This window comes from Oncorhynchus masou, chromosome 6, assembly GCF_036934945.1.
Source record: "Oncorhynchus masou masou isolate Uvic2021 chromosome 6, UVic_Omas_1.1, whole genome shotgun sequence".
Classification (NCBI taxonomy): domain Eukaryota; kingdom Metazoa; phylum Chordata; class Actinopteri; order Salmoniformes; family Salmonidae; genus Oncorhynchus; species Oncorhynchus masou.
The window spans coordinates 47964146-47978055 of record NC_088217.1 but is presented as its reverse complement, the minus strand read 5'-3'; the positions used below and the strand labels follow the sequence as shown (position 1 = coordinate 47978055).

At 42.7% G+C, this 13910-nt stretch overlaps 1 protein-coding gene across 2 annotated transcripts; it reads right to left on the bottom strand.

Annotated features, from left to right (window-relative positions):
- Positions 1-6756: 6756 nt before the first annotated feature.
- Positions 6757-13516, bottom strand: ppp4r2b (protein phosphatase 4, regulatory subunit 2b). Of its 2 annotated transcripts, XM_064968894.1 has the most exons (10): positions 13495-13516; positions 12821-12906; positions 11354-11435; positions 10993-11163; positions 10410-10503; positions 10118-10155; positions 9122-9196; positions 8859-8987; positions 8508-8764; positions 6757-8278 (listed from the first exon to the last, which is right to left on the bottom strand). In XM_064968894.1, exons 2-10 carry the CDS (start codon positions 12855-12857, stop codon positions 7938-7940), a joined length of 1224 nt encoding a protein of 407 aa, XP_064824966.1. In that variant the 5' UTR covers positions 12858-12906; positions 13495-13516; the 3' UTR covers positions 6757-7937. The 2 variants fall into 2 exon arrangements, with proteins under 2 accessions (XP_064824966.1, XP_064824967.1); XM_064968895.1 differs by lacking the exon at positions 13495-13516 and having other exon boundaries at positions 12797-13034.
- Positions 13517-13910: the final 394 nt, after the last annotated feature.

Below are 13910 nucleotides of genomic sequence, written 5' to 3'. Positions count from 1 at the left end.
AAATAACAGTTACCTGAGAATGGCGCCCGCTTGGACTCACACCCACGCATTAAGCAGCACAACCCAAACCTCAGGCTCAAAACCTCAGGGCCTCAGCCTAGGATGACTTCCAGTCCATTTTCCTCCAAATATTCTAGGACATTACACAGTGTTCCCCTTTAGTCTCCTCTCCACTTGGCGGCTCTAGTGAAGTCGTAAAGTTGAACTTGTCTGGTGCTTCTTCCTCTGTTGTCCCTGGGCATTTAGGTGCAGTATCCCAGCCGCGGAGTGGGAGAAAAACAAGCTCTTTTCTTACTCCCGTTCTGTCTGTCTACAGTGGAATTCACCCGGCAAACGTCTACTAGCAATGCTTGCCATTTGTCAGAGCAGTGCAGAATCTTTGACACTGCATGCCAGACAATGGAACTTGACATTGATCAACAAATAACACACTTATCCTGGGCCTTTGGGATGTACAACCATACCAGACAAATTGACACTTTTAACAAAGACCTAGATTAGTTTGTTTGTTTCTTGTCTGGATTGTTTTGTTGTTGTAATCCTATCCTTTTTCGAATCAAATAAGTACAATGATGTACAGAATTGACATGAATTACTAGCAACGGACCTATGGGTCAGATCAATTCACAAACATCTAGAGCATATTCAAAACCATTCTATTATAGGTTCTAGCCTTTGCCTACATGAAATTAAAGTGAGGCACATTCAGCACAAGTTCCTGTGGAGGACTTCACTGCATTGGATCCAGCAGCCCCAGGAAGTAGAGCGGTCCCTATGATGTGGGAGAGTGTGACAACATGGTGGGGAGAAATGTGTCACAGCTCCTATCAACAGCTGCAGGCAGTACTGGGTCTGCATCTTCATTTCAGGCCAGGGTAATCATGTTAAATCTGCCATGGAAACAAAATAGTACCCTCTATTGGACAACACAGAGATTGCGCACCGGGATGCCTGAACCCTGTCAGGGGAACATCCTACCAATAGCTCAGATAGCTGCCTTTAAAGTCCAAACTCTGTGCTCCGCCTCTGAACTTTCGATCCACTTCCAGCGCTTGACGTGACTAAAGCACAGTATGATGTAACTTGAGGTATAAAGAATACATTATAGGATATAGGAAACTGTCAAAAAGTGACTTTACTTTAAAGACATATTATAAAGACACCAACCAAGGTAAATTTGGGATTCATGGTACTGTACAAGCAACCAATAGATAAATATACTGGTTATATACCATAAGCTGGCATTTGGTTCAAGATTATAAGCATCACTTGTTGTGCCACGATCTGTAATCTGTTAGAAGTCCTGGATCTCGTCATAATTAAACTGTCAGGAGAGGTCAAAAGCAATTAGCTTGATTGATTATGTACTGGAGCAAGTCAAAGTTCTACTGTACTTCAAATCAATGTTTGGTGACATGGGACAGAGGAGTCAGGACATTTGAAAGTCGGCCACTGGAGTAGACATCCAGATCTTCCATTCTGGACCGTAGAACATTTGGGAACTTTTTAAAATGTATCCAATAAATCACAAACTCTGACATACAGTTGAAGTCGGAAGTCTACATACACCTGAGCCAAATACATTTAAACTCCGTTTTTCACAATTCCTGATATTTAATCCCAGTAAAAAATTCCCTGTTTTAGGTCAGTTAAGACCACCACTTTATTTTAAGAATGTAAAATGTCAGAATAATAGTAGAGAGAATTATTTATTTCTTTCATCACATTCCCAGTGGGTCATAAGTTTACATACACTCAATTAGTATTTGGTAGCATTGCCTGTAAATTGTTTAACTTGGATCAAACGTTTTGGTTAGCCGTCCCTCAAGCTTCCCACAATAAGTTGGGTGAATTTCAGCCCATTCCTCCTGACAGAGTTGGTGTAACTGAGTCAGGTTTGTAGGCCTCCTTGCTCGCACACGCTTTTTCAGTTTTCTATAGGCTTGAGGTCAGAGCTTTGTGTTGGCCACTCCAATACCTTGACTTTGTTTTCCTTTAGCCATTTTGCCACAACTTGCTTGGGGTCATTGTCCATTTGGAAGACCCATTTGCGACCAAGCTTTAACTTCCTTACTGATGTCTTCAATATATCCACATCATTTTTCTGCCTCGTGATATTTTTATATTTTGTGAAGTGCACCAGTCCCTCCTGCAGCAAAGCACCCCCACAACATGATGCTGCCACCTCTGTGCTTCACGGTTGGAATGGTGTTCTTCGGCTTGCAAGCCTTCCCCTTTTTCCTCCGAACATAACAATGGTCTTTATGGCTATTTTTGTTTCATCAGACCAGAGGACATTTCTCCAAAAAGTACCATCTTTGTTCCCATGTTCAGTTAAAAACTGTAGTCTGGCTTTTTTAATGGAGGTTTTGGAGCAGTGGCTTTTTCCTTGCTGAGCGGCCTTTCAGGTTATGTCGATATAGGACTCGCTTTACTGTGGATATAGATACCTTTGTACCTGTTTCCTCCAGCATCTTCACAAGGTCCTTTGCTGTTGTTCTGGGATTGACTTCCACTTTTCGCACCAAAGTACCTTCATCTCTAAGAGACAGAACGCGTCTCCTTCCTGAGCGGTATGACGGCTGCGTGTTCCCATGGTGTTTATACTTGCATACTATTGTTTGTACAGATGAACGTGGTATCTTCAGGCGTTTGGAAATTGCTCCCAAGGATGAACCAGACCTGTGGAGGTCCACAATGTTTTTTCTGAGGTCTTGGCTGATTTCTTTTGATTTTCCCATGATGTCAAGCAAAAGGCACTGAGTTTGAATGTAGGCCTTGAAATGCACCGCCAATTGACTCAAATGATCAGATGCTTCTAAAGCAATGACATAACTTTCTGGAATATTCCAAGCTGTTTAAAGGCAGTCAATTTAGTGTATGTAAAGTTCTGACCCACTGGAAGTGTGATACAGTGAATTCTAAGTGATATAATCTGTCTGTAAACAATTGCTGGAAAAATGACTTGTGTCATGCACAACGTAGATGTCCTAACCGACTTGCCAAAACTATTGTTTGTTAACAATAAATGTGTGGAGTGGTTGAAAAATTAGTTTTAATGGCTCCAACCTAAGTGTATATCAACTTCCAACTTCAACTGCAGATACTGTAGGGTAAAATATTATCCAGGGCTGTTCTAGACTAGAACAGCAAGGCTACAGTAAGGCTTTGTTCATGTGAATTGAGGTCTTAAAGCAGGTTATCTGATGTCCTTGAGAGAGCCAAACTTTTTTCTTTCATTTTCAGGAAATAGGAAAACAAAGATCACTTACATACAGAGTCGCATTCATAAAAAAAGATCTAAAACATTTGTACAACCCCCCCCCCCCCCATCTACCATAAGCTTACTTCAAATTCAAAGGACACACAGAACTCCTTTGGGTTTTGCTGGAGCCCAGTGACAAGGAGTAAAAGTTGGCACCATCGCTTGGCTAGTGATTAATTAATTAAAGCAAATATTGAGCTTCTCAATTTCCATTTCATCCCAGTTTGAGTTAAACTACAGAAGTGCCAATAACAATCAACTCCAGTTTACAAGGAAAATTAAAAATGCATAAAACGCAAAACCAACCATGTGCAAGGTGATTTCCTCTTAGGAAGCCACGATAAAAATGTTTACGACACTTCTTGAATTTGGCAAGCCTAAAGAAATGCTTGCTGTTGGGCTTGGTGCCATGTGTTGCCTTTGTGATGTTATGAGAGGCAGAGGGTCAGGGGAATAATGAAGCTTCTCTACATACAGATCTGACAATGAGCAGCCTGGATATTTACCTTCCTTAGCCTTCTTCTATTCCCAAGAAATGAAGCCAGGTCCCCTGGGATCAAACAATACGCACTTGATATTAAAGATAGGCTTTCAAACACAGCTGAGAAATAATGAGAGGCTCCTTCAGCAACAGACGTGTGTAAATCTGAGACAGAAAACACAGCACTTAATTAAGTTTGGCATAGTACCCCCGAATGACGGGGGGGAGGCCTAATGCAAGTAACAGCTTCAGTACAAGGTCCTGAGCATGAACTTACTTTTAGAACAAAGAGAATAAACTTTTAAAAGAAGATGCCCAAATGAGTCACCAGTGTTGTTTCACTCGATTATAAACTCTACAATTTCTGGAGAGGTATCAAATGATAGCTCATTTGATTGCAAGAACCTCTTTATTCCCCGGGTGGCCTGGCATTTATTTCCCTGGAGATGTCTCTTCAAAGGCTACAGTTTAACACTGCCTCCCATCCCACAGAACAGCACTGCTGCTCGGATTTACACAACCCACTCTTTATTTCCTCAGAGAGTTTGGGTAAATTTCAGCAGCCAAGAGACAGACATGCCGAACGCTGTAAGACGAACAACAAAAACACCTTTGCTGCCCCTTTGTAAAAACACGATATGTGAGAATCAGTCATTATTAAAGTATAAAAAGGAGGGCCCCAGGGTTGTAACAAAGGCTCTTCCAACCCCAGACTATGATCCCCTGGTTCACTTTTATTCTCATGGGAGAAAGACATAGGCTATGTTCAGATTGGATTACTGTTTGGTCAAGGTCTACAAACTCAAGGCACCAGTGAACCATCACAAATATAACCTGCTAACAATTCTCATCCATTTTGTGCATGGTCTCAAAGACTGACTGCAGATTTAAAGCATAAATCATGTACAGTAACTGAGCAAGTATCAGGTTGTCTATGAATGACTGCATTAGCCCTTTGAGCCAAAGCCTCGACATTAGTCTTCCGATCTTAAGAGCTCAGGCCAATTCAAATAAAATAGTATTCGTCAAATGTTTCATGAACAACAGGCGTAGACTAACAGTGAAATGCTTGCTTGCAGAGAGAAAGAAAATAATAGAAATAATAGAAAAGTAAAACACGTAGTAATAAATACACAGTGACAATTGATAACTTGCCTAAATACACGGGGTACGGAGTCGATGTGCAGGGGTACGAGGTAATTGAGGTAGCGATGCACATATAACTAGGAATAAAGTGACAAATAATAAACAGTAGCAGCAGTGTATGTGATGAGTCAAAAATGTTGGTGCAAAAAGGGTCAATGCAGATAGTCCGGTTAGCTATTTGGTTAATTAACATACTATTTAGCAGTCTTATGGCTTGGGATAGAAGCAGTTCAGGGTCCTGTCCCAGACTTGGTGCATCGGTATTGTTTGCCGTGCAATAGCAGAGAGAACAGTCTATGACATCTGTCACTGGAGTCTATGACATTTTTTGGGGGCCTTCCTCTGACACCGCCTGGTATAGAGGTCCTGGATGTCAGGGAGCTCGGCGACCCTTTGTAGTGCCTTGCGGTTGGATGCCATACCAAGCGGTGATGCAGCCAGTTAAGGTGCTCTCAATGGTGCAGCTGTAGAACCTTTTGAGGATCTGAGGGACCATGACAAATCTTTTCAGCCTCCAGAATGGGAAGAGGCATTATCATGCCTTCTTCACGACTGAGTTGGTGTGTTTGGACCATGATAGATCCTTAGTGATGTGGACACCAATGAACTTGAAGCTCTTGACGGGCTCCAGTACAGCTCTGTTGATGTGAATGGGGGCCTGCTCGGTCCTCCGTTTCCTGTAGTCCACGATCAGCTCATTTGTCTTGGTGGCGTTGAGGGAGAGGTTGTTGTCCTTCCACCACACTGCAAGGTCTCTGACCTTCTCCCTAAAGACTGTCTCATCGTCGTCGGTGATCAGGCCTACCACGCCGTGTTGTTGGCAAACTTAATGGTGTTGGAGTCGTGTGTGAACAGGGAGTTCAGAAAGGAACTAAGCATGCACCTCAGGGAGCCCCCTCACCAGCTGGGGGCGCCCCATCAGAAAGTCCAGGATCCAGTTGAAGAGGTGAGCTTGGAGTGCACTACGGTGTTGAACGCTGAGCTGTTGTCAACAAATAGCCTTCTCACATAGATTTTCCTCTTGTCCAGGTGGGAAAGGGCAGTGTGGAGTGCAAGAGATTGAGACATTTTATTAATCTATTGGGGTGGTATGCAAATTGGGGTGGGTCCAGGGTGTCTGGAATGATGCTGTGTATGTGAACCATGACCAGCCTTTCAAAACATTTCATGGCTACAAATGTGAATGCGACAGGGCGATAGTCATTTAGACGGGATACCTTGGCGTTCTTGGACAGACTATAGCGGTCTGCTTGAAACATGTATTACAGATTGGGTCAGGGAGTGGTTGAAAATGTCAGTGCAGACACCCGCCAGCTGGTCAGCACATGCTCCGAGTTCATGTCCTGGTAATCTGTCTGAACGTTAACATGTTTAAAGGTTTTACATCAGCTACAGAGTGTGATCACAGGAACAGCGGGTGCTCTCATTCATGGTGCAGTGTTGCTGGCCTCGAAGCGAGCGTAGAAGACGTAGTTTATCTTGACTGGTAAGCTTGCGGCACTAGGCAAGCTCGCGACTGGGTTTCCCTTTGACATCTGTTTGCAAGCCCTGCATCAGAGTGGGTGTGGTAGGATTCGATCCTGTATTGACGCGTCGCCTGTTTTGATGATTCGTTGGGAGGGCGTAGCGGGATTTCATACAAGCTCAATATGGACTCGTAGTACAACCGGAACTACATGTTCAAACATGACATAGAAATCTGACAGGGTAATCAGTCGATTACTGATCGCCTTGAACTGAGCATTTGACCACATAATAGCTAACCCGGATTAAGAAGCTCACGTCTTCAGCAACACATTTATTAGAATAAGTCGGCAGAGATGTCAAGACATAAGGCCTCAAGAAAGAACGCATGACCACAATCTTTTTTTTTTTTTACATTTATTGCTTTATCTGAATACCGCATTGAAAGCCCAATCATTCAGAGCATACACAAACTATACAATTATATATGGTTTCACAAAGGCAGTGAACATATACTGTATCACAATCTACAAAAATCTACTTTACAGAAATTTAAAATTCTACATATCAAAAAGTACAGCTGCAGAAACAGGTGTAAAGCTGGTAACCAGTAAATGCTCTGGATATCTGTCAGTCAAACAACTTGGTGACATCACAATACAAAGCAGAAGTCATCTTTGTACTTACAGCTGGTTTTGGAAATGAAATAACTGGCTGTCAAAAACCATATTTTCCAAAATAAGTAATTCAGTTGAAATGTTCATATAAATGATGGTTCAATGCACCCAAAATGATATGTTACATTTTAAGGTAAAAGGTAGCATGTTATATTACTCTGAGTTGGGTCAGAAGTGTATCATCGCAAAGAAAATAGATGCAATTAAAAAGGAGAATAAGGACACATATGGAAAATCTATTTCAATACTCCCAACTCACGAGGAAAATGTATGGGGGGAACAAACAAGGAAATATACATTTTTTCAACAACCAAGATGGCGGCACGAGTAAAAACAGTGGTATGAGCTGGATGCTAAGGCTTGTGCTTCAGTCAGAAACAGAAATGATTCTAGCTAGTTCATCGCCGGAGTGATTAACTGAGCATAAATAATGAGGAAGTTAATTAGCGGCGATAGCTTTGTCTCGACTCTGGTGTGGCAGAGGTGATAATCCACAGAGAGAAACTGGCTACAGGGAAAAAAACTGCCTGGTTTACGTTTCCTGACAAATGCTTAAACTGATGAGGGGAAAAAAGCCAGATGAACACCCCGACCTATCAGCACAGCCACAACAAACATCATCTGCAACCCCAAAGACTGATCAAGGCTGAAACAAAGACCTCTAGAGACCACAAGCCTTAAAATGAAAACTCTGAATAGTGTAGGAAAAATAATCCAGTTTGTATTTGATTCAAAATAAAAAATGTTTATGCCCACATCAGGTGGTCATTTTGAGGAGTGCCCAAAATGTAGACAAGGCGTAAAGTATCTAGGGAACCAGGATGGCGCATCCCCTTCACCGGTGACACTCAAGCTGGACTTGAGGACAGATGTTCTGAATAGTCAACAGATGGATACTGAGATCCTAGTCCTGCTCCATGGGCTCCTCACTGGTCCCAGTGTCCAGGCTACCGCTCTCCATGGCGCCCTCTGCAGGTGGCTCAGAAGTACTGCTGGAGGGAGCAGAGGCTCTCTCTTCCCTGGCTCCACTCTCCTCACTGCTACTGACACTACTGCTGCTGCTGACTGGGTCACTGCCCTCATCGCTTTCCCGGGCCTCAGGGCTCTCCAGGACGCCAGCAGGGGCCTGCTGTTCTGACTGGTCCATGTCATTACATTCCTCTTGGGAGCCACAAGGAACCTCCCTCTCTGCCTGCTCGTCCTCCCCGGGCCCTGCTGATGGCTCCAACTGTGTGCTTGATGGCTCTGTGGGACAGGCGAGGACACAGAAATAGAGTTAGTAATGTTAACTGCATAAGGGTTGATGTAGATCTGGCAAAGAAGATAAGCTGAACCTGCGATGAACACCTCAGAATTCTGCCAATTCAGGCAACTCCTGGTTCTGCTCATACACGTACTAATATCCACAAAGGATTGTACCAGCAATGCATGTTGGCATGATTGGCGAAAATAAAGAGTGAAAAACAAGTCCTACCTTGGTCTTCACAAGTCCCAGCAGTACTGGGAGCCTCACTTCTCTTCTCGTCATCCTCCTCCTGGACCATGGACTCTGCCTCTTCCGACAAACTGTCATTCTTGCCGTGTCTGAGGGTGTCCCCCTCCTGCTCATCCTCTTTGCTGAACTTGAGCCTCTTCACCTCGTGTTGCTCTGCCTCCATATCCTCTTCTTCCTCGTCGTCATGGTGCTTGTTCTTCACAGAGCTCCCCTGGGTACCTGATGCCGACACCTCACTGAGAGAGCGAAGATTCATCACACATTCAATTCATCAAAAGAAAAAAGTAGGAAGTGAGTATCACACGGTCTGTTGGGTAGCAACTGAAGTACCTGGAGGGTTTGTCATGTCCCTGCTCTGTGGTAGGGTCTTTGTTTTCTGTACTGTCCGGTAGGCCGTTTGTCGCTAGAGAGAACTTTGGTCTGTTCAGCGGCCTGGGGGTCCCTGGGCCATTCACTTTCCTGCAAGAAAATAGAGGAAGAGTGAAAGAAATGTAGTGTAAGAAAAGTGTCAGAAATGTGAGTGGTTTACCTTTAGGCAATTATCACTGAGGAAACTAGGGTGAGAAAATAGGAACCTGTCATTTGAGCTTTACCTCTCCGTAAAAGCAGATGCGTTCCCAGGCAACATAACACCATTCATTCTATTCACACCACTGCATCCGTTTTTCCTTCATGACAGAAAGAAACATACAGTAATACAATATTTTACTTCATATAAACTATACTGAACAAAAATATAAACGCAACATGTAAAGTGTTGATCCCACATTTCATGAGCTGAAATAAAAGATCCCAGAAATGTTCCATACACACAAAAAGCTTATTTCTCTAAAATGTTTACATCCCTGTTAGTAAGCATTTCTCCTTTGCCAAGATAATCCATCCACCTAAAAGGTATGGCATATCAACAAGCGGATTAAACAGCATGATCATTACACAGGTGCACCTTGTGCTGGGTAAAATAAAAGGCCACTAAAATGTGCAGTTTTATCACACAACACAATGTCACAGATGTCTTAAATTGGGGGAGCATGCAACTGGCATGCTGACTGCAGGATATCCACCAGAGCTGTTGCCAGATAATGAAACGTTTATTTCTCTACCATAAGCTGCCTCCAATGTCATTTTCGAGAATTTGGCAGTACTTCCAACTGGCCTCACAACCGCAGATCACGTGTAACCACGCCAGCCCAGGACCTCCACATCCAGCTTCTTCACCTGCGGGATCATCTGAGACCAGCCACCCGGACAGCTGATGAAACCGAAGAGTATTTCTGTCTGTAATAAAGCCATTTTGTGTGGGGAAACTCATTCTGATTGGCTGGGCCAGCTCCCCGGTGGGTGGGCCTATGTCCTCCCATGCCCATCCATGGCTGCGCCCCTGCCCAGTTGTGAAATCCATAGATTAAGGCCTAATGAATTTGACTGATTTCCTTATATGAACTGGAACTCAGTAAAAATCGTTGAAAGTGTTGCATGTTACATTCATATTTTTGTTCAGTATAAATACAACGAATCACCTCTTTGTAAAAATGTTTCATTTATATAATTATTGTCCTTATAACAATAAGGACAAAAACAACACTTACTCTGAAGTAGGATGCACACAGCTGACCACCATCACATTCTGGAAGAAGAAAAACCCTTCAACACAAACACTTATAAAATAATATAAATACTACAACATATAGAGACTATACACATCTAATCTAGTATAATCTAGATGCACTATTGTAAAGTGGCTGTTCCACTGGATGTCAGAAGGTGAATTCACCAATTTGTAAGTCGCTCTGGATAAGAGCGTCTGCTAAATGACTTAAATGTAATGTAAATGTATAACACTGCACAACTGCTCCTAAACTGACATGGCACTCCACTCACCTTCTCAACACCTCTGAGGAATTTCTCTGTCCCTGTGTAATTTCTCTTGGGTTCTGTAAGCAGCTCACACAAACGCTGAATCGTAAATGGAATTCTGAGGGAATTAAGTAAGGAAGTTATTTAAATACACCTGAGGTAGGGCTAACTCAAGAAAAAAAGTGAAATTAGATAAGTACAAAATAAATTATAATGACATGCGTGTTTACAATATGGTTGCCATTGGGGAGGCAGGTAGCCTAGTGGTTAGCGCGCTGGGCCAGTAACCGAAAGGTTGTTAGACCAAATCACCGAGCTGACAAGGTAAAAATCTGTCGTTCTGCCCCTGAACAGCATAGTTAACCCACTGTTCCTAGGACGTCATTGTAAATAAGAATGTGTTCTTAACCGACTTGCCTAGTTAAATAAAGGTAAAAAAAAATGTAAAATACATTTGAGCACAACAGTACATGTGACACCTAGAAATGCCTCTCCAGTAGATGGCGCCCTTGTACAACCACCACAAAGTTAGCAATGTTAACTCTTTAGATGCCATGACATGATCACAAGAAAACAGTTGATTCTAAAAGGTTATACTGGTACCTACCCATTGTATCCATTCACAATCTTCAGTATCCTCTCCTTCATGTCCTCAAATGGAATGGAGTCCACATTGGGATTGGCTACCCCCCTTTGATCGGGTGCTGAGGCATTGAAGTCGTCCATCACCTTCTCCAGTTTGAAGAGGAAATAGCTTTTAAACTGAGACCACTGAACACTGGAAAGACAGAGCACAGATCTCTTAACAAAAGTGATACAGCACATGCAGAAGAGAAGACTAGGCATGATCTAGGACTACACCTCATAATTTGAACCAGTGATGTTGAAGTTATCCCACTGAGCATGCTTCATCCTCTCACATACATGATATCTGTAGCTACAAGCTTGTCAATATGAACATTCCTTACATGGTTTCTCCAGTCTTCGCAACATGACACAGAAACTGGTCGAGCAGTGTTGCCACTTCTTTCTTCCCTTTATTGTCAAAGTCTAAAGAGAACAGTGATATCAAGCCAGTTAGCACAACACAACAGAGCAGGGAAATTTGGATAGATTGGCTTGATTATGAAACCATTGACTCTAACGTTAATGATGACTTGTGACTACAACACTGTCAGTGTGTTCATGCTATATATGCTGCAGTAGTTTGTGTCGGGGGGCTAGGGTCAGTCTGTTATATCTGAGTATTTCTCCTGTCTTATCCGGTGTCCTGTGTGAATTTAAGTATGCTCTCTCTTTCTCTCGGAAGACCTGAGCCCTAGGTCCATGCCTCAGGACTACCTGGCATGATGACTCTGTTGTCCCCAGTCCACCTGGCCGTGCTGCTGCTCCAGTTTCAACTGTTCTGCCTGCGGCTATGGAACCCTGACCTGTTCACTGTGATTACTATTATTTGACCATGCTGGACATTTATTAACATTTGAACATCTTGGCCATGTTCTGTTATAATCTCCACCTGGCACAGCCAGAAGAGGACTGGCCACCCCTCATAGCCTGGTTCCTCTAGGTTTCGGCCTTTCGAGGGAGTTTTTCCTAGCCACCGTGCTTCTACACCTGCATTGCTTGCTGTTTGGGGTTTTAGGCTGGGTTTCGGTACAGCACTTTGATATATCAGCTGATGTAAGCAGGGCTATATAAATACATTTGATTTGTTCAGCCATTTAGCTCACCAGCTCAAGAAAGGAAAATGCCAAATGGAGCCGATCGACTTAGCTAGCTTGCTAACTGTGACACCAACTGAAAATGTAATTGTGTTCCATAAACCTTTATAGCGACCTAGCTAAGTGTGGCCATTGTCATCGGCCAAGTTAAGTAACTCAAACTTGCAAGCTAGCATGTTAGCTAGCTCGCTGGACAACTTGTCAGTTAGCTACATAAAATCAACAATTAGTTGGGCTTACCTTCATTGTCTTACTGGCTAGTTAGCTAACTAGCGTAGTCAATAGAAAATTCACAAGCCAACTAACTGGAAATGGTAGCTAACTACCGGTAGCTAACTTAATCAGTTCATTAGTTTGCTAACGTTAGCTAGCTAGCTAAGCTAACGTTAGCAGTGCGATGGAGTTGTCAACAGCACCATGGCTGACTAGCTAGTTAAATTGTTAAATTCAGAAATAAATATATAAAGCTCTGGAGGTTTGAGAATTGATAGCTAGTTACCTTTAAGCTAAAGGGGAAACGCTAACGTTAGTTAGCAACTATGCTTATTCTTCCGAATGTTAGCATTAGCTGACAAGCTAACATACGCTTAGAGCTAGCTAACGTTAGCCACAGTCAACACCTTCTGGCAATATAACCACTGTAATATAGAATAAAGTAAAACAAAAAGTCTGACTTTCTTTAAATATTACGTTATTCATAAGAACCCCAAAAACCTTTAAGCGCCTCTTGAAGTGAGTCAATTTCCATCATGTTGTTGTCCTCTGTCAATCTCTTGGAGCAAGAGGCAGACTAGTGGTGGCTGCGTTCAACACAAAAAAAATAGTGGGTTAGTCCTCACTGGGATCCTTGGGACGTCCATAGCCCACATTGAAGTTGAAATCTAAAATAGTTTTAAGGTTAGTATGTAAGGATTATGGTATGGATTAAGGTTCTAACAATGCGATATAACAATGAGAAGTAGGTTTAGATATACAAATCTTTGGTTAGGGTATGGACGTCCAAAGCATCCCAGATAGCGCTGCCCCATAACATGTAAGGGGAAGAAGCGTTTTAATATGGCGCTCGTGAGGTCATTGCGGATCAGTTCAGAACGCAGAAAGTACAGGGAGTACACGCTGCTGTTCAACAAGTTGCAAAATACATTAGGTAAAGGATCATTGGAACGCAGAAAGTACAGGAGTACACGCTGCTGTTCAACAAGTTGCAAAATACATTAGGTAAAGGATCATTGGAACGCAGAAAGTACAGGAGTACACGCTGCTGTTCAACAAGTTGCAACATACATTAAGGATCATTGGAACGCAGACCAGATGAGGGTACATTCAACAAATATCATCTAACAGTGAATATTATTCAAATATGTTGTGATGTATGTATTATAACATACCCCATACCCCAACATACAATGTGGTTACTAAAGTCCGACTTGGATGTACTATTTTTGGCTGTATGACATATACAAGTGGTCCATTTTCAGGTTTAGAAGAAGTGACTGATAAAGGCTAACTTCCGTTCGTATAAACTGGCATACAGAAATCGGTGGTGCTCGTCAATACCGTTTTTAACTGTAATGCAGTCGATTGTTAAAGACATCAGGGTTGAGTTGGCACCCATACAAGCGTCATACTCCGATTTTTACCTCAACATAGTGTGAAATACACATAACAAGAGCCTAAATGTAGGCTAATTTTGCTGGGGGAAATGAGGCGACCCAGGATCTCGACCCACGGTCCTTTCCCCCCACGCGTTTCCATGGCAATTCTATTGTTTCGGGTCGAGTTCAATAGTTTCAATGCATTATAC

What these genes read in the sequence shown, in the direction of transcription:
- ppp4r2b (XM_064968894.1), bottom strand. Translation starts at nt 12,857, where the DNA reads ATGATGGAAATTGACTCACTTCAAGAGGCGCTTAAAG. An exon ending in ACTTCAAGAGGCGCTTAAAG is followed by an intron (nt 11,436 to 12,820) that starts GTTTTTGGGGTT and finishes TGTTCTCTTTAG; the next exon opens with ACTTTGACAATAAAGGGAAG. An exon ending in TGTGTGCATCCTACTTCAGA is followed by an intron (nt 9,197 to 10,117) that starts GTAAGTGTTGTT and finishes TCTGTCATGAAG; the next exon opens with GAAAAACGGATGCAGTGGTG.